At 37.7% G+C, this 20680-nt stretch overlaps 1 protein-coding gene across 16 annotated transcripts in view; it reads right to left on the bottom strand.

Moving 5' to 3' along the window:
* TRPM3 (transient receptor potential cation channel subfamily M member 3) overlaps positions 1 to 20680 on the bottom strand; it is a 920678-nt gene that overhangs the window by 297212 nt on the left and 602786 nt on the right. For all 16 annotated transcript variants that reach the window (XM_030810005.1, XM_030810016.1, XM_030810007.1 and 13 more), the window contains exons 4-5: positions 5896 to 6109; positions 2520 to 2644 (exon numbers count right to left, since the gene is read on the bottom strand). In XM_030810005.1, coding sequence (XP_030665865.1) covers positions 2520 to 2644; positions 5896 to 6109 — 339 coding nt within the window. The remainder of the gene's footprint in view (positions 1 to 2519; positions 2645 to 5895; positions 6110 to 20680) is intronic.

Here is a 20680-nt window from a genome sequence, read left to right as displayed (position 1 = left end):
AGCCAGTAGGCCAGCATTCTCTGCAAACGCTTAGGCAACTAAGGAAATTATTTAGTTACTCTATCTTGCATAAAGAAATAATCAACTGCCATTTACTCATAGTTCATCTGAATGAGAAAGTTCAAAGTAGTGTCCCCCTTCAAATTGAAAAATAATAATTTGAGTTTACAAGAGAGATCCTGAAGCTATGAACATTTCAAAATGACTTTTGAATCAACACATTTTAAACAATTAACTTATGTATTAATATGCATTATTAAATGATTTTGGTGCCGAAATGATTTTGGTGCTGAAAGCATTTTGGCATATTCTAATTCTTTAAGACATATATTTGTTCTAGTGCAAAATCAACATACAATTAAAAGCCAATTTGGAATCTAAGTATTACCCCAAATATATTACATGAAAGACTAGCCTCAGATACTTTGAAGAAATTAGTAACACTTACTTTTCCAGTCAGGTCTGCCTATATAACACTTCGGAAATCATTGCTGAGATATTCAATTTGTATGTAATATGAAACAGTCAATAAATTTTAATTAAGAGAATATTAACAGTAATGAAACTGATATCTCATTCCTTATCCTATGTATCCTGGATAAATTAGCATTTATACATGGAATCTGATATCATTGATGTGGACACTTGTTATCACTTAAAATAAAGGTTCTAATGGATTTAAAGTGTTTTTTTATTAAGGAAAATAAATCATTATATAAAAAAGACACCTGCACTTATATATTTATTGCAGCACAATCAACAATGGAAAAAATACGGAATCAACCTAAGTGTCCATCAGTGGAGGAATGGAGGACTGGATATATATATAGATACATCCCACCATATATATAGAGAGAGATATATATCCCACCGTATATATATATATATATATCCCACTATATATATATATATATATCCCACCATACATATATATATGTATGGTGGGATACTGCCGAGTCATAACAGAGAGTGAAATCATGTCTTTTGCAGCAACATGGATGGAACTGGAGGCCATTTTCCTAAGTAAAATAACTCAGAAACAAACTCAAATACTGCATGTTCTCACTTATAAGTGGGGGCTAAATACTAGGCACACATGGACATACAGAGTGGAATATGGACATTGGACACTAAAAAAGGTGGGAGGGTTGAGGGCTGAAAAATCAGCTGTTGGGTACGATGTTCACTATTCAGGTGATGGGTACACTAAAAGCCTAGATTTAATCACTATGCAATATATGTACATAAGACATCTGCATTCGTACCCTATAAAGATATTTTTTAAGGTCAACAGTGTTTGTTTACCGCTTGTGTTTCATGACATTTAGTTTTTTTTGAAACACATGTTTTATTTAAAACTGAGATGAAAGTGTCTGCCGCTCAAATGCATCACAGTCTGTCCCATTTAGGTAAATTTTCAGGAGAAATGCAAGCCCCTGGGGAAAGTATCTCTGCTCAGGGTCAAATGGATCCTACCCCCTTTTTTAAATGCCTGCATTGCCATAGGTAACTCACACTACACATTTTAAGATTTGCAAAGGGCAGGACAGTGAGCCCTATGATGACATTTATTTTTTAATTCAAAGTATTTTGCATTGCATTTTTAAAAATTGCATATATTGTGTTGGATTAAAATAAGATGGTTGCATTGTATTGCATAATAGAAGAAGTAGTTTAAGACCAATTAATTCTTAGCCACTTTTAAAAAAAAGTTTTTTTTTTGTTTTTTTTTTTTTTTTGAGACGGAGTCTCACTCTGTCGTCCAGGCTGGAGTGCAGTGGCGCAATCTCGGCTCACTGCAAGCTCTGCCTCCCGGGTTCACGCCATTCTCCCGCCTCAGCCTCTCCGAGTAGCTGGGACTACAGGTGCCCGCCACCACGCCCGGCTAATTTTTTGTATTTCTAGTAGAGACAGGGTTTCATCCTGGTCTCGATCTCCTGACCTCATGATCCGCCTGTCTCGGCCTCCCAAAGTGCTGTGATTACAAGCGTGAGCCACCGCGCCCGGCCTAAAAAAAAGTTTTGTGGCTCAGATAGACCTCATGGTACTTTGAAATGAAAAGAATCTCTCTCTGCAGCTCTCAGGAGCTAGGTGAAAGATACTCACATTATAAAGATGCTAGAGCCCTGGGGTGCGGAGAGTCCGTGTTTAGTATATCTGTCAATGAGTTCATGTTGCTATATATTAAGTGGTTTAATGAATCTTGATATCATTATACCAAGAGTAATTGCAGGATTTCATGGGTGAACAAAGACCACTGCTTGATTTAAGCAGAGAGGGGACAGGTGGTAAGTCTTACTTTGGACCTTTCTTGATGGTAAGAATTGATCTGGAGTTTGCCTAGAGATTTTAGAAAATAAATATTTGCCCAAGAAACCATTCCTTAACGTAAGTTTCATTTTAGTGAGTAGGGACCAAAAGAGTACTATAATATGCATATTTTGAATACTAATTTTATTATACTTTTCTGATATCCTCTCTAGGAGAAGTCATGGAAAGGGACAGCACTCAAGACTTACATCTCTTCCAATGAGGTCCTCCTGGTTTTCCACAATTCCCCAGGGGGCAATACCTATGGTGCATATCTTTCCTCGAGACTTAGATGCATGATCCTTCAAGGCGTCTCCAACATGACGAATAACACCTAAAAAAAAAAAGCAAACAGAGAAGCATTGATTTTGTCTTTTAAAGCAAATATCTTTTCATCATTCTAAAGAAAACTGTGGTAATGGTTTCTCCCGAGGTTAAATAAATTGAATATAAAATTTTGACGCATTTCTATACAAACTACTTGTATTTAGGAGGAAACAAACTCGTGGCTGTAATGCCAGATGCATTGGCCAGATTTGTATATGAATTTTAGCATTGCATTTCTTACTCCAATTTATATCAAAAAAACAAAAAGCACTCAATGTCTATAAAAAGAATAAATACAATTTTTTAAACTAGAAACTCTTTTTCTTATAAGCATAATAATTTGTTAGCATGATTAGGAACCAACAGCTTGACTGTGTCATGTTAAAAGCACCATGTATAATGGTATGTTAAATCTACACCACAGTCTGTATATGAGTTAAATTCATTCAAAGACATGAGTTACTTAGTTTGAGATTTTGTTAACCTGTATGAGAACCTACTCATAAAGACAATGTTGGATTATTCTGTGGAAAATTTATGTTAAAATATATAGACACACCTTTTAATCTTCACCGTTCTAATTATTTTCCTCTTCTGTTAAAATGACCTTCCCCATCATAGTTAAGGGTGAGAAAATTCAGTTTACAAGATGTTAGGCAGCATAACTCTTACCTTTTTTAAAAATCATTTAAAGAAGACGCAATTTCTAATTCTCTTAACCTCCCTCTCAAATGTTCATTTTTATAGGAAGACATATAAGATATATCCTCTAAGAAAAGATGTTTCTGCTTATCAAAATTCCACCCATTTCTCCAGGAAAAATTTATACCTAGTGCCATTTCCTATATGAATGTTGAGTTGGATTTGATTTCTTCTCCATTTGAACATATTGCAGTTTGTCAATTTTGAATAGCTCAGTATGTCACTTAACATGTTCTGCAATGATTCATAATTATATGTGAAGATGTCTCTTCTAACAGTAAAACTGTTTGAGAGGAAATTTGGAGGGTCAGTGCCTTATTCATCTCCCTACACCTCAGGGGCTAGACTAGAGGAAGGGCTCAGACACTGCGCACTAAACTAACTAAACACATGAAACACATCAGGCAATTTAATCATGGGAAAAGACATGTGTATTTAAGTAACTCAATACTGAAATATTCATAAGATGAAACAGAAAGAATCACTGTTTAAAACGCAAATAACAAAACAGTGTAAATGGCCATTAATCATGTTAAGCTATTCAAGAGTGTTGGAAAGAATATAATTTTCACTTATTATCTTATCCATGAATCTTCTGAGAGAACTGGTAAAACAAACAAACAAACAAACAAAAAACAGACCCGAACCAAAAAACAACAAAACAAAACTCCCCAAAATAAGGCTGTGAATATTGGTATTAAATTGTTTCCAATTGTTTCCAGTACAAAACTCCTTTCAGGGCCAGCCCTGGACAAGAAGTTTAACTTTATGGTATGCTCATCTGTCTGCACAATTCTATCAATACCTCTTACCTAACTTTAACATTTTATCGTTAAGAACCTCACTTTGGGTATTGGATTGAACACTAAGCCTGGAGTGAGGCAGAGATGAACTCTCGGGTTTGTAGCATGTAGGCTATAAATTCTTCTTTTGATATTGAATGCATTTTATAAAAGAACAAAAACAGTAAACAATATTCCAAGTTCTTAGAAATAGAGCATTGGTAAGACTTTCTTTTGAACCTGTAGAACCCTTTGAGTTGGTCTCTATGTGACAGAAATGCAATAGACAATAATCACAAGCCAATGAGGCCTGCTTAGTTGAGAGGGAAACATGGAGCTCCAAACCTGAACAGTCACTGAAAGAAAAATTGCTCTGCAGATATTTGATTACTACAGGATAAGGAGTAAAGAGCTAAGCAGGTCATTCTAAGATCATGGCAGTGTATGGGCTGAATCAGAATTTCACATAATAACATTGAACATGAGCAGTCTGCAGACTTCATCACTGAAATATCCTTATGTAGCTGTGTGCAGAATGTTCACAAATTCTAGGTATTTAAGAGAATTCTCAGTGTAGGTCTTACTCAAACAGCATCCAAACTACAAATGCAAAATTAAACAACATTAAGATAATGTGTTATTTTTATTTTTTGAGGCAGAGTTTTGCTCTTGTTGCCCAGGCTGGAGTGTGGTGGCACGATCTCGGCTCACTGCAACCTCCACCTCCCAGGTTCAAGCAATTCTTCTGGTTCAGCCTCCTGAGTAGCTGGGACTACAGGCACCCACCATCACGCTGGGCTAATTTTTGCATTCTTAGTAGAGACAGGGTTTCACCATGTTGGCCAGGCTTGTCTTGAACTCCTGACCTCAGGTGATCCACCCGCCTTGGCCTCCCAAAGTGCTGGGATTACAGGCATGAGCCACCATACCTGGCCCGAGATAAAGTGTTATTTAAAACTAACTGGTCCAGAGTTATGTTTAGAATATTCCATTAACTACGAATGTATCCACATGTACAGACTTTGGGGCTTGTAATAAGTTTGCCTAACTTATTTCAACATTACCTCTGCATTTCCAATTGGCACCTCAGACTTCAGGCTGGGGGAATGTGCCAAAAACATTTACAGGCATCCATTCCATTATCTGGTGCACATCAAAAACGTTCTGTAAATAAGCACTTAACTATAGGGTGGGCCAGTAAGAATTGATTTGAGAATGCATCTGTATCACAATATAGATGGCAAGAAGGAAAAATTCTTTGGAATTCAGAGTGAGGTGTGTCTTCTATTGGCACAGTGAGGAGTTAATAAAATATTTTAAACAATAAACATGTAATGCCCTAGACTTTGCCTTTATGTCCCAGATGGAAACATCATTTTGCAAAAATTAAAGCTATTTGGCACCAAACTTGAAATTGTGTAAAGGACAGAGGTAGGGCTTCCAATTTAAAGCAGAAGTCATTCCTTAAAGAATTATTGGCAACTTGAGCTATTTAAAAATATACTGTGAATTTCCATTAGTCATGTTTATGAATTCTGTATAGTCAACTATTAAATATCCCAACCCATTTCTTATGTGTAAGTAATTCTTCTTGGTTAAGAAATAACTTTACAGTTCTCATTTAGATAAAGGAGGGAGAGATAACCAGCAACCATGGACCCATGGGTAGGGATGAAGTGGGGTGATATAGAGATAATTAACCTTAGCAGAAAATTATATCAGGCACAACATTCTCATGGCCTATGCTGACTTTCTCTGTTCCACTTGCAATTACCTGTGTTAACCCCTCCAGTGAATATCCACGCTCCAGTTGTCATAGCTGCTTTGATGAGCCCTTTCCCAAAGACTTGCTTGAGTTTTGGCTGGAGTTCAAAGTTCTGCAGGCCCCCATGGACAGAGATGAGAAGCTTGGGAAGCTCCAGCTGCCATTCCTTGGTCATCAGGTGTAAGAGGAGATCAGGTTTTGTATCAAAAGATACTCGCACATACTGGAAGAAGAAAGGACATAAATTAGGGAGACAAGGCAGGATTGGCTAAGGCTGGTTATCTTTACTGATTGCAATTATATGTGTAGTTATGTGACAAAAATGTCTTATATAAAATCAGATTTTTTTAAAAGGGGTGATCATTTGCTTTATCAAAAGAGCCTTCATTAGATAGAGTTCGTATTTTTAAAGGCTTTCTTGAAATTATGATAATTCATTTTGAAATGATTAGATTTTCTAAAATGTTGTGCAAGCATGACTTTTCCCAGACTGAGTTCTTTGCTCAAAGGAAATTATATTTATATTTCACCACCCTTTACATGTGTACAACAGTTCAAATGTTTCTAATATTTTTCATATCTCTTTATATTAACTAGATGCACATATTATTATTTCTGTGACCCTATTATTTTGAGAGGATTTGAAAGATTCTACAGTTATACATAATGTAATGAGAATTTTAAAATAAGGTAATAGTGAATTACATTTATTTATAGCTATAACAACTGCATACCAAATGTAATGTTACTCTATCTTTTAAAGACGACAAGTAACAAAAAGCAGGACAACTATTCTTGAAGAATAGTTGAAAATTTGAGTGTATAGCAAATATCAAGGTGTGACCAGATGCAACTGGAAATAAAATTATAATAAGTCTATATAAATGAAATACTATAAATATATGCAGTAATAAATATGTATATAACCATATATATATAGATACTCATTTAGGTCTCAATGTAATTATGTAAAAACTTCGGCCGGGCGCGGTGGCTCACGCTTGTAATCCCAGCACTTTGGGAGGCCGAGGTGGGCGGATCACGAAGTCAGGAGATCGAGACCACGGTGAAACCCCGTCTCTACTAAAAATACAAAAAATTAGCCCGGCGTGGTGGCGGGCGCTGGTAGTCCCAGCTACTCGGAGAGGCTGAGGCAGGAGAATGGCGTGAACCCAGGAGGCGGAGCTTGCAGTGAGCCAAGATTGCGCCACTGCACTCCAGCCTGGACGACAGAGCGAGACTCCGTCTCAAAAAACAAACAAACAAACAAACAAACAAAAAACTTCAATTTCTAGCTAGAAACAACTGAAAAACTGGGCAAATATAGAAAGTCCTTTGAAATAGGTTTCTGAGCAGGCACAAAAAAAAAGAATTATTGAGACTCCTAAACAAAGAAGCAGTTTAGAACCTCAGGAGGTTAGGGAGTACCAAAGCAGGATTTGACCCTGAGTGTCTTTCCTAAACCCTGGAAGACCTAAAGCATCTGATTTAATGGTTGCACGCAGGGGGGAATTGAATGATTTTATGGGAGAGTTTAATATGGGATCCCACATAGGGCTGGTACACTTCAAAGGGCTCATCCTCAAGTATAAGAAAGAAAAAAAACTACATAAGCCTGATGTACAGAAGAAGATGGCAAGAAAACTTGCCTACCTCAACCTTGACTATAGGTAAATGAGGAAAAAATTTCCCCTCTGATTATTTTTAAACACAATCAGGCCCCCACACAGGCCTTGTCTATATTCACACTATCAATCTGGTTTAAGAATTGCCAAGCAGTGTTTAATGTTAAATAGTTCTGGCCGGACAATGGTTCCAGATAACTGGTAGAAGTAAATGCAGGTTCTCTGGGGAAGAATATGTCATCAATCCATGCCTGAAATAATTCTCATGGGGAAATAAGTATTTCATAGTAAAACCATAAAATAAATTATACAGGAAATAAGGCAGCATGAATGAGAACCAATAGAAACAACAGGCACCAAAATAAGATCCTCAAAGTCATTGAAACGATCAGATACAGGCTATAAAATAACTGTTAATATGTTAAAAAGCATAAATGAGATGATTGAGTATAAGAGTAAGGAGCAAGAAACTAAAAAATGACATATACATACATATATATATACATCTGAAAAGAACCAAACAGAACTTCTAGTAATTAAAATGTAATAAGTAAATGAAAATTAAAATGGATAAGTTAAATTACATATTAGATATAATGATAATAGATCCAGAAAATAAATGAGATGCAGCCAGGAAAACAAAGGATTTGAAAACACGAAAGGAAAATAAAGGAGCTTGGAGGAGATAATCAGAATTATAGATAGAAGTAAAAGAGATGATGGGGAGGAGGAAATATTGGAAGAAATATTGGCTGAGTATTCCTCAGAATTATAGAAAGATACCAATTCTAAGATGCAGAAAGTTCAGTGAATTCCAGCAGGATAAATGAAAAGAAACCTCACTTACATACTCATCACACGTAACACCAAAGGGATGGGAAATTCCTCAGAAGTAGCTGGAAATAAAGACAGATCACGTACCAAGAATAGTCATTAGACTGAAGACCTACTCCTCAACAGCAACAATAGACACCTGAAGCCAGAACCTTCCACGTGTCAAGAGAAATTACCTGTCAATCTAGAATTCCATATTCAGCAAAACTGTCTTTTAAAAATGAGAGCAGATTATAGATATTTTCATACTGCCAAAACTGACAGAGTTTACTTCTAGGCACCTTCACTGAAGAAAGTTGTTTTTGTTGTTGTTGTTGTTTGTTTTGAGATAGAGTCTTGCACTGTCGCCTGGGCTGGAACACAATGGCATGATCTCGGCTTACTGCAACCTCTGCCTCCTGGGTTCAAGCAATTCTCCTGCCTCAGCCTCCCGAGTAGCTGGGATTACAGCTACAGGTGCCCACCACCAGGCCCAGCCATTTTTTTTTTGTATTTTTAGTAGAGATGGGGTTTCATCATCTTGGCTAGGCTGGTCTGGAACTCCTGACCTTGTGATCTGCCCGCCTCGGCCTCTCAAAGTGATGGGATTACAGGCGTGAGCCACTGCGCGTGGCCTGAAGGAAGTTTTAAAATATATATAGGAAGCAGGACTTACATGATCCAAAATGGATGATCTGGGTTGTAAGGTAGGAAGATAAACTAAGATATTAGTTAATATAAGGTAAATCTTAAAAAGTATTGGGTATATAATATAAAATAACATCTAATTTACGGTGGAAAGTGATAGAACTAAAGCACTAGACAATACAGCATATAAATGAATGGTAACAATTAGAGTTATGGCATTCTAAAGCCTATGTTGTGTGGGAAAGAAGGGAAAATTATTAATTCTGGAATTTAAGTATGAATGTTGAAGTTGCATAACCACAAAATGAATATGCCTGCATGTAATCATACAAACATATGCTTTTCAATTTATAAATAAGATTATCCAGGAGATGACAATTTACTGCCATACTTTTGGGTCTGGAAAACCCCATTGTTTCAAAGCCTCAAAAATTGTTTCTCTATTCTTTCGTTAAAATATATTTGAAATATATTTAGCTGAAACATGAGGCAAAAGCACGCAGAATATGAAAGCAGCTTAATAAAATAAGCTGCATCATCAAGAGATACCAAAGAGCTAAAGTTTCCTGAACATATATGCCAGAAATCCAAAGTGTTGGCATCCAATACAGTTGTTTCTATATTGATTTGACTTATCTAGCAAAAAAAGATTCCAGAATACAGAGTAAATGTTGACAATTTTAGCTAAGTACATTATATCACTAGAATTTGACTAGAGTTTACAATATGAAAAATGGCATCTTTTGTGCACCAACTCTCATGCAGAGGGCAAAAACTTTCAGCTATCTATCAACAGAAATTTTCACCAATGTGTACTTTTGTGCCACACAAGGAGCATTCAGGCAGAAGAGAGGGTACTGGAGTATCAGAGGCAAACAGAGGAATTTCTTAAGTAAAAGCTTCTTTTAAAAATCTTCATTGAGAGTCTCTTTATAAGAAATATTTATAATGAATGCTATAAAATAAAAGAATAAAGAAAAGGATAAATAAATAAAGGGACAGAAGAACACTTTGGAGGTGTTGGGTAAGCTTATGGCCTTGATTGTGCTGATTTCCCTGGTATATCTCCAAACTCATCAAGTTGCGTATACTAACTGTTTTCAGCTTTTTGCATGCCAGTCATACCTCAGTAAAGTGGTTTAAGATAAAGATGAAAGAATAACATTTTTGCTGTGCCTGTACACTGCTACTTGAGTAGTGTGGTTTAGCGACTTGAATAGTTAAAATTTGGGGGTTCTGCTGAATTGAATTTATTTCATTTTGACTAATTCCAGAACAGGTTATTTAGTAAAATAAAGTAGAACTGGGACTTGCAAGGCTTCCAAACTATACAAACCAAGAATGCTTTAGTGTGAGACATGTTAAGAAATTGCTTTTCAAGTTACTGTTCTCTTATTTATCAACTTTAACATATCATTTTAAAGAACCCCAATTTAATGTGGACTTATGTTCTCCTAAGGTGAGATATAAATTACACTTTTCTTAAACATAGAAAAGCATCTAAAGTATAAAAATACTCCTAAAATTATTTGCCTCTTGCAAGACTACAGAGTAATTCCTAACATTTCTGAGTTGCTATGATTGTGGCTTTTGGAACCCCAAAATTCTCCATGTAGATCTGCACCTATACATTTCAGCTAGCCACTGCACCATTACACTCCAGCCTGGGCAACAAGAGGGAGACTCTGTCTCCAAAAAAAAGAAAAAAAAATCCCAAAAAACAAGAACAACAAAATAACCAGAATACAAGAAACTTGTATATTTATTGTGCACCAGGCACAAACATGCTGTGAGATCCAGAGCCATAGTTAGTACCTGGGAATAGATATGCATACATTATTAACTCACATAGTGTGAAGGGAGATTACAATTCATACTAAATTAATACAGATATTGTGTAATAATTTCAGCAAGCTTAACTAGCTAAGTGACATATTATGGAGTTCAATTATTCATACTAATTGGTAATAAATAAATTCATTTTTAGGAATAAGCCTCCCTTGATAAATAATTTACTTTAGGGCTTCCATAGTTATACATACAATATAACAGTAAGAAATGAAAAGGGTCTACTTATTGATCAGGTGAGCAGCTCACTGGAAAAGACCAATAGAACTACTCAATATGTTGAAATATCTTTTGAAGTAGCCTAACCCATACAAAGCTGTGTTCATTATCACGGAATGTTTGTTACTCAGCTAGTAAGCAATCAAGAGAGTGAATGAATGAATGACCTAAGAGATCCCCTTGATCCCAGCTCCCCATCTTACAGATGAAGAAAGAGACAGTAGGTGAGGTCACACTACTCGTGGGCTCTCTTCACATTTTTCTCACTGCTCACAATTACTTTACTAAGAAAAAAAAAATTCCGGCCAGGCACAGTGACTCACGCCTGTAATCCTAGCACTTTGGGAGGCCAAGGCAGGCAGATTACCTGAGGTCGGAAGTTCAAGATCAGCATGGCCAACATGGTGAAACCCTGTCTCTACTAAAAATACAAAAAATTAGCTAGGTGCAGTGGTGTGCACATGTAATCCTAGCTACTTGGGAGGCTGAGGCAGAAGAATCATTTGAACCCAGGAGGCAGAGGTTGCGGTGAGCTGAGATCGCGCCACTGAAACACTGCACTCCAGCCTGGGCGACAAGAGCGAGACTCCAACTCCAAAAAAAAAAAAGAGAAAAAAAAAGTCCCAAAAAAACAAGAACAACAAAATAACCAGAATACAAGAACCTTGTGTATTTACTGTGCACCAAGCACATGCATGCTGTGTGTTCTACTTGTACCTTCTCACATACTCCTCCCAACAACAGGGATGTTGGTTTCACCCACATTTTACCGATGGGAACAGAAAGAATCCATCATGTTCTCAAGTTCACTATGCTAGTATGAGAGTGCTCACAGCCCAGGTCTGACCCCAGGGGCCCTTTCTCTTTACCTCAAAGGTGTAAAAGGCTCTGTCTCTCTGTACTTCTCCTTTTCGTTTACCTATGACCAATCAGTCTCCAAATCCTAATGGTCCACTTATCAAAACAGTGCTCTCAACCAGCTCCTTTTCTCTATTTCTTCAGTTGCCATTTTAAGAATGTATTCTTACAATAAGGATGTCCATTTGAATTACAGAAACAGCCTCCTACTGACCTCTCTATGAGACACCAACAGGCAGATTTCTTTCTTCAATCCCTTTTGGACCGTATTATTTCTCAATTAAAATTCTTCTATTAGATGTAAACTCCCCATTCTTGCCCTCAGCATCCCCTGTAACTTGACATAATCTTGCCAATTCTGAGGCTTTCCTCACTTCTCCCTGCATTTGGCCAGTGCTGCTCCCCCTCCTAGTCCTAGATAATGCAGTCTCGCCCCTTTCATCTACAGAAAGCATTCTCATCTTTCAAAGGCCTTTGTTTCATCCAACATGACTTTTCCTGAGAATGCAAGTTCAGGCTGATGCAATATAAGTCTTAAACCCAGTGTGATACATATTTTTTTTCTGGTTGTTTTTCCCATGTGTCAATTTTATCTCCCTACGTTGCAAGAGCTTTGAGGAGAGGGACTGTGTTTGACCTGACCATGTCTTTTTTTCTTTAGTAAGTCTTTCAGCACTGGCTATGAAGTAGTCACTGTCTTGGAAAGAAAACAGAGTTTAGAGATATCTTGGCAATCATGGGACTCTTCAAAAGAATCCATTCTATTCTTTTGCTTTTCAAATGAGGATACAGAGACCCAGGGAAGGTGAGTGACTGAAATATCAGAGCTAGTTATTCAACAATCCTTTAATTCATTATTGAAGCTACTGTTAACACTGGCGGCTCTAGATGGGGCTGTGCTTCTCTAATTTTAATGTGCACAGAACTTACTTGGGGACCTTGTCAAAAATATAGGCTCTGATTCAATACATCTGGGGTAGGGCTTAGGCCTCTGCAGTTCTAACCAGCTCCCCAGGTACCACATGAACAGTGAGAATGATAACTTTTCCCCAGACCAAACATCCCAGATGATGTGTTTTGTGTTTGTTATTTGGTCAAAGAAAGAGCGCTCAGTATTTTACATGAAAATCCAAAGGAAGATTTAGGAAGTACTGGAAGAATTAGTAAGGCCACAATAAATATGAAAATGCAGCAATTGACAAGCTACTCAAAGTATCCTCAATTACCTAACCTCTTTTGACCAGTACTAATTCTTACACAAAGGAACATTTGGTTAACTGTATAACACACCTAATTATCTAGAATCATGCAAGTAGCACAAACAACGGGTGGCTCCGGCCCTTGGATGTTGCCCATTATTTGTGATTTATTGTGCCCTTCTCTTGGAGAATAAAAGGCAAGATATAAATAAAGCATTTAAGTGAATTAATTTGCTACTTTTTTCATTTTTGGCTGTCACCATTTAGCAACACAGGTACATGGTTTTGTAGATAAGAGGATAATTAAAACCAAGGGATAAAACACTTTGAGATTATCTGAGGATTTTCATTTTTAAATGATATTCCTATGCTCATAAAGATCAGTTCCTTTTGTAAGCCCTCCAGGTGCTTTAATACAGCAGTTAACTCATGTGCTGAGTCAGCAGCTCCACGCTCATAAATGGACGTGCCCAGAGCAATTAATCAATTCCTATTAAGTAGTCAATATGATTTGAAATTAGGAGCTATTTTGGTTGTCAAGATCGGCAATTTTGACTGTCACTTGTGAGTCTATTAATTGCAAAGGGCTTACCTTACAAATAACAAGAAGTCTTCCTAATGAGCATGCTCAGTTTTGTCCCCTGAGCATTACTCTAATGTGGTGCTCCCATTTAGAGATTTTTCAAACATAAGCAGCATGACACTTGAGTGTCAGAAAGCGGCATTGCAAGTCCTTTGGCAATTTGAGCATCCTCTGTTGTTAAACAGGGGTGATCCTGACGACCTCATAGGACACTGTGTGGATTAAATTGTGGAACATACCACGTATGGTGGAAAAACCAATAAATGCAAGTTGAATGAAGGTCACATTCACCTTATATATGACTCCTGGGTATAACAGGTCCAAGTAACTTGCCTTTAGCGCTTCAGTATGCCTTTCAAAATAACTTTGTTTTTCACCTCGGAGTTATCTGGGGAGTGACTGGTGCAGGTGTTTATCTTTCTAAAAGTACCTGTTTGGGCTACCCAATCCTTTCTTCATCCATGGCCTTTAGTTCCCCAATTTATCATTTCAAGAGATAAACCGGTCTCAAATAAGTTACACATGGCTGGAATTACCTATCTCTTCTCTTTCTGTCATTAGCTTCACTGCCTGGCAGCAGGAAGGCCCTGTGATGTGCTAATGACAATCAGAATAACATCTCAAGAATGTTCTGTATGAACTAGAGGCTAGTTCTGGTTGAAATTGTACTTTTTGATCTATTCTTAGTTACCTTGGAGGCCAGTACATCAGCATGATTTTCATGAGAAAATGTATTTTGAGTTCCAAACAACAAATTTAGACATGACATTCTGTGAGACTATAAATAGAAAACTAGAGATTTTCTTTCATTCAAATGGCAGAGGCCTTCAGTAACTAAAATTCTCAAGTTTTTGCTCTGCCTGGTGCCAAAGGTCTTTTTGCTTAGCAGGTGACTTATTGCATTTTTTACTAAAGCCACTCTGACTGCTTCATCATTAGAAATGTTACTATTTGCCTATCAAAGCAGAACTCAACTTTATCATGGCTTCGCTCTGCACCGATTTGGTGTCACAAACCAAACCTTTCCCCTTCATCAAACCCACAGTAGGCAAAGGCTGGTTGGTGGGTGGGGCAGCAACCATACTGCATAGAAAAGATGGGCTGTTTCATTAAGAAAAAATAATAATAATCTTCCTTTGGCATTCTCAATGTGAGTTTTGGCAGAGCAATCTGCCTTTGAAAATTCATCAGTCACCTCTTTACGCCTAAATTTTAACCCAAGTAAATTTGCCCTGCTGTTTCAATGAAAATGTAAAGGAACTGCAGAACAATGAATCTGGCTACTCCTGGAAATATTAAATGACAGGTCCACCTCCTTCTACTGTAAGGCCATCTTTAATTCTTGGAAGTGATCACCTGGTTTTTGTTACGTAGTGTTCTGAAAAATGGAACTATCATTGCTAAATCTATTCTAACAATACTTTTAATGCCTTTCTTCCAAGACTCTAGTGGAAAATTTGCCCCATTTTCCTTTCTGTTTGAGAAATGTAACAAGCACCATTTCATTTCCTAACTCTCTGTAGGTACCTTTAAAATGGGCACTTGTAATTAAAGCTGTGGCTGAACAGAATATGTTGCTTGAGACTGCTAAGGCAATTTTGCTAATATCAGCTTTCCAAGTCCATGGGGCCTTTTGCTTTGCAGCAAGAGTTTAATGCTTATGATGGTTTAATAGACAAAAGATATCCTTAGAAAATATTTAGAATCACATTAACTGTCATCAAATCCCTAGTTTGATGACCCAGAAAACTCTGGAAGTGGAGGTGTCATTGTAATTTATTCCACATTGTTTTTGCAATGTCTCAATGTGAGATATCAGGTACTTACAGGGGATGGATGCTGACAAGCCACAACCCAAGGTTTAGAAATAATATAAAACTCCAGTAAGCATATGAACTAGTCACAGGAGGTAGTGTATGAATTTTCTGCCAGAATTATTTAGCATAACATTTTCTAGATGCAAAGATAGGATGGTTTCTTGGACGAGAATTGGTTCTTCCTTCTCTGTAGATCTATGATTAGGATCAGAAATATAACTGATAAATTCTAGTTTTATTCTCAGTTTCAGAAAAACCTTCCAAAGGTACTGCCTGTTCAGTGGTCTTGAGATTACAAGGTAGAAGCTGAAAATCAATGGAACAATTACAAAACCTCTCAAAACCTTACCATGTGTATGTAAAGCTGCTTGGTTAGCCACAGCCTATTGATTAGCTATTTTGTTTTGTGAAGTGGGACTCATTTAATTTCCTACTTGGTGTGTGCCAATCAGTGATGATTCCCAGATAAAATCTGCATATTGCAAAGATAGGCAATTTTTAAAATCTCAAATTCAATCCTAAAGGATATTAAGAGCATAAGCTTGTAGATGTCATGCTGCTGACAGCCTCCCCCTGCCTGTTATCTCCCCCTTAAATCCCCACATTCCCTTTCACCTCACACCCACAACGCCCAGAGAATAAGGCTTTCCTCCTCTGGCAGGCTCTATAGTTAGAGCTTTAAGTGTGAAAATGAGGGCTAGAAATAATTATCTAAATCATATGAAGATTATAATAAGGGGCTCAACCTAATTTAATAAGGAGCGTAAATAGCAAGGGAAAACCTAAAGAGAATTACGTGGGTGACTTGAGAGGTTTAAATACAAGTCCTTAATTAGGTTACACTTATTTACCTGGCCCACAAATCAGCTCAGCATTAATTGGAAGAGATGATTAGCAAGAAAATAAGATTCTGTCTGTAATCAAGTCCAACACTGCTTCCTTCCCTAAATAATGTAAGGCGTGAGCCCCAGATGTAGAAGAGTCTTTGAGAAATGATACTATGTTGGTTGATGGGTTCATCTTCTTGTTGCTCTGTAGAGGGTCCTAGAAAGCTACCTGGATTCCATTCCAGTAAAATAATGCCTAAACCAGAGCTTTTGCCTCTTACTATCTTCTCGCTTTGTCTCTATGTTCTGACATTTATGGGGCATCTGAGTGAACTGCAGGGTCTTCTGGTTGTTTGGGAATAGCTTTCCGGGGCTTGCAATTTGGTAGGATGTGGCTTGGTACTTAACAGGAAGTCAGAATCCCTCAGTTCTGTCAGCTTTGAACGTCTTCTTCCTGTGTCACAATTTTTCTCTGTCAAGTGCTGGTTTCATTGTGATTTTATGGGGGCCTGTCAAGCCTGGGAATGGAGGACTGAACAGTACAAAGTACTTGAAAAGGCACAGAAAATGGTTCTGTGAATCTAGGATGTAAGTTTACGAAGATCCCTTCCTGCTCACAGCTTTTGAGTTTCATCAACCTCATTAAACAATAGTGACTTTATGAATCTATTACAAAGTTTCCTTATCAATAGCTAGAAACATAATAATAATTAGCTTCCTTTCAATTACCCACATATATATTTCCCAACAAAACATCTAATATAGCCTGTGCTAGGTGCATACAACAGAGAAGAAACAGAACTGACAGGAGTCCTGAGGAGGCTGGGCTCAAGAACTATGTTGTTAAATAAGTGTGTGACTCTGGGAAAATAATTTAACTTCTCTAGGCTCAGATTAGTTAGTGTTTTTTAAGCCTGACTGAACAGTAGAATAACCTGAGTAATTTTTTAAAAACTCTGGATGCCCAGGGTCTATGCCAGACCAGTGAATGAGACTCTCTTGGAAGTAAACCTTGGACATAGGTATTAGTGTGCTTATCTCAAAAGTTTGCAAGTTGTGAATCGCTGCATTCAATCTCTCAAGTGTCTTAAGGTGGCTTAAGCTCTGTGACACATTGCTGTACTGCCTGCATGATAAAACAGATACACAGAGCCCTCCTGAGCAGAGATGTGGCTCACATGGCCTGCAACATTGTAATAATGATTATGATTCTCTTTTTCTCCAACTTTATCCTCTACCCAAACTCCTGCAGAGTGTCTCATATTATGTGCAGACCACATTGGCAACACAAGGTCTTCAACTTGGCTTCAAAAGTTAATAAAAATCAATCTTCCTGTAGAGTTTTTTGACCACTTTGTTAAAAATCATTTCAACTTTCAAGTATTCTTGTTAGAGGCAGGGGACCCAAGGCATATTAAATCAGTTGGCCAATCTGACTTAAATCTTAGTGAAAAATTAACCATGCCTTCCCCATGCAAAGACTGGCACTCTTTAACAGACGGTGGTTGCTGATTTTCCCTCTCTACAAACTGTGTGCCAGTTTGTTTGAGAGGATAAGAGGTAAAGAAGGAACAGGTTGGCACAAAACAATTATCCTGCCAGATAAAATGAGACCCCTGACCTGTGGACAACTCCACCCCTTGGTCTAGACAGAAGAATCAGAATAATTGAAGGGCAAGTTTTCAAAGTGGACAAAATGCTTATTTATGTCTGGATGAATAGCTGGAACTTCCACTTGTTAAATATTCAGTAGTAATAAGAAGGTAAATTGGTTCTCATTTGGCTGATTAGACTCAGAAAGAAAGAAAGGTTTACTCTCATAGTGACAGCTCTGAGGCCATCTAGGGCAGCCATAACCTCTGAAACCTAGCCTCAGAGCCAGCTTCGTGGGCGTGGGACCAACATAGTCACACTATTCAGGAGGCCAGTGCTTAGGGTCCATTGCTGTGCACTTGCTGTCTTAAAATTCTTAATAATTTTATCCTTGAATTTGTGTTTAGTAAATGAAGTCCAATGGGACAGTGGAGTCTTGAAGCTTGAGTTCACAGGTGGTCCCTGGTCCTACCTTCTTGCTGCCTCTCCAGGATGGGGAAGGTCAGGGGTGAGTATGTACCTTGCAGCATTTCAGGGTAATGATAAGGGAGCAGCCTTCTCTGTCTTGGGCTGGCAAAACCATGCTGTGTTTCATGGCCAACTTGGCAGAGGCTCACCTGCCTTAGATACCAGCCATGTCCCAGTGTAAAGGTGGCAATCCCATGGCAGGGGTTACCCATCCACTGAGAGTTGGGGCTGCCAGCTATCGGAAGGGAGGATTGATTTCTCTGTCCCTGCAAGGACCCTACATTTTCATTTTGTACTGGGTTCCACAAAGTATATAGCTGACCTTGTCTAATCTGATCACCAACAGACAACTCTAAGTTCCATAGAGCCATGTGGGGCCTCAGGAGGGCTGTCAAATCCAGTGTCTATATGTGTCCCCTCTGTGGAGCACAGTGGGGACTTCTTCGAGTCTTTCTTTCCACTGTGAAATATTGTAATATACATACAGTATATATTTGCTCTGCGATATGGAGAAATTACTGAACTATTAAGGGCTGCAGTAGGTTACTCTGTCATGTAGGAATAACAGTACTACTATTATAAACATAAAACAAGGTATCATAGGTAAGTACTTGGCACAGCGCCAGGGATGTGGTAGATGTTCCATAAATTTTAGTTGCTATTATTATTGTCGTTATCATTACTTGCTATAGATTCTGAAAGCAATTGCACAAGTTATTTTAATACTATGAAGGACACATATTTTAATAAACTCGTTTGGCATCTCAGTCTCCAGAGTTCTTAGGGTCTGTCAAATGCACTACAATTTTCCAAGAAGAGAAAAAATAATCACAAAAAGGAAAGTCATATAATGAGAAGGGATCTTGGTTTTGTCCCCTGTAATAGCACACCCATGGCAGCTGTTCAATTGTTGAGGTGTAACAGTGTCTCACTTACTGTTTTGCTGGAGTGAGTAGATACAGGAGGTTGACTGAAAGTGGAAATCTAAGTACGTGATGTGGTGATCCACAGACCACAGATCTCTGTCAGTGATGGGCTGGTGTCCTGGACCCACCCTCCTGCCAGTGCCTGTCACCAATGCCATTCACTGGAACAGAGTTGATTGCGGACTTATGCAGCCTGGCACCCCTATGGAAATATTCTAACACATCTCTGAACTCCCAGGGAGTAAAGGAAGCTGTTTCACTACTCTGCTTTTGTTACTTTTATAAGTAGTTATTATTTTCATAAACATCTTGAGCACTAGCTGTATACCAGTTAGTGCTCTCTAATCTTCATAAGCATCAAATAAGGCAACTATGCCTGCTTTACAGATACGAAAACTTGAGGCTCAGCTAAGTTAAATGGTTTACTCAAGCCTTTCTATTTAAACAGTGAGAGAGTGAAGGCTGAGATCCAGTTCTGTCTGACTTCAAGATCATGCATCTTAATCGCAAAGCCTCTCTTTCCGGTACAGTAAGTTACCTCTTCGTGGGAAGAATATCAACAGCAAAGAGTTGCTCAGCTTTAACACCAGACAAGATTCTAAGTGCTTAACATGAATTGACTAATTTAATTCTAGAGACAGCCATATGAAGGAGGAATTACTATCCTCATTTTACAAGTGAGTGAGGAAACTGAGGCAGTAGGAAGCCAAGTAAACTGTCACATAGCCCATTAGTGACAGTCAGGCTGTAGATAAAATGCAGTGTGCCTTCAGATGCTGTGGTCCACCACCAGGCTAAGGGGTGAGAACTTCTGGAATAATTTTAAAACATTAACTGAAAAAGTGTAATTTGGCTTTCTAAAATAATATATAAGATATGTGCATCCAAATGAGTGTCTTTCAAAGTATTTAGTCAAAATGTTTTCGTAATTTCTTTCAGAGACTGAAGCAAATAATAGTGATGATAGTACTAATAATATTAATAGCAGCTAGATTAATTTTATATCTATTGTGTGCTCAGCACTGTGCCAAATGCTTTACATAAGTCATCCAATTTAATGCTTATGACAGTAACACCAACCATTTATACAACAGAATACAATTACTGAGGCTCCGAAAATTTAAGTAATTTTCTCCATGTCATAGCATTATATGATGGTTCTGGGTTAAACTTGTATTATCTAAATCCACAATCTACATTCTTCGCTTCTAACCTCCTAATACTAATACTTCACTACTAACACTCCATTTTTAAAAGATATTTTTTAATGGTAGAAAATTTTATCTTCATAGAATAGACTGGACTTGTAAAAAACAGTATAAGTTACTTGTGACTAACCTCTAGGTTTTACGAATTTCAGGTACTTCTGA

This window comes from Nomascus leucogenys, chromosome 1a (assembly GCF_006542625.1).
Source record: "Nomascus leucogenys isolate Asia chromosome 1a, Asia_NLE_v1, whole genome shotgun sequence".
In the NCBI taxonomy this organism is placed as follows: Eukaryota; Metazoa; Chordata; class Mammalia; order Primates; family Hylobatidae; genus Nomascus; species Nomascus leucogenys.
This window is presented reverse-complemented; position numbering and strand designations above follow the sequence as displayed.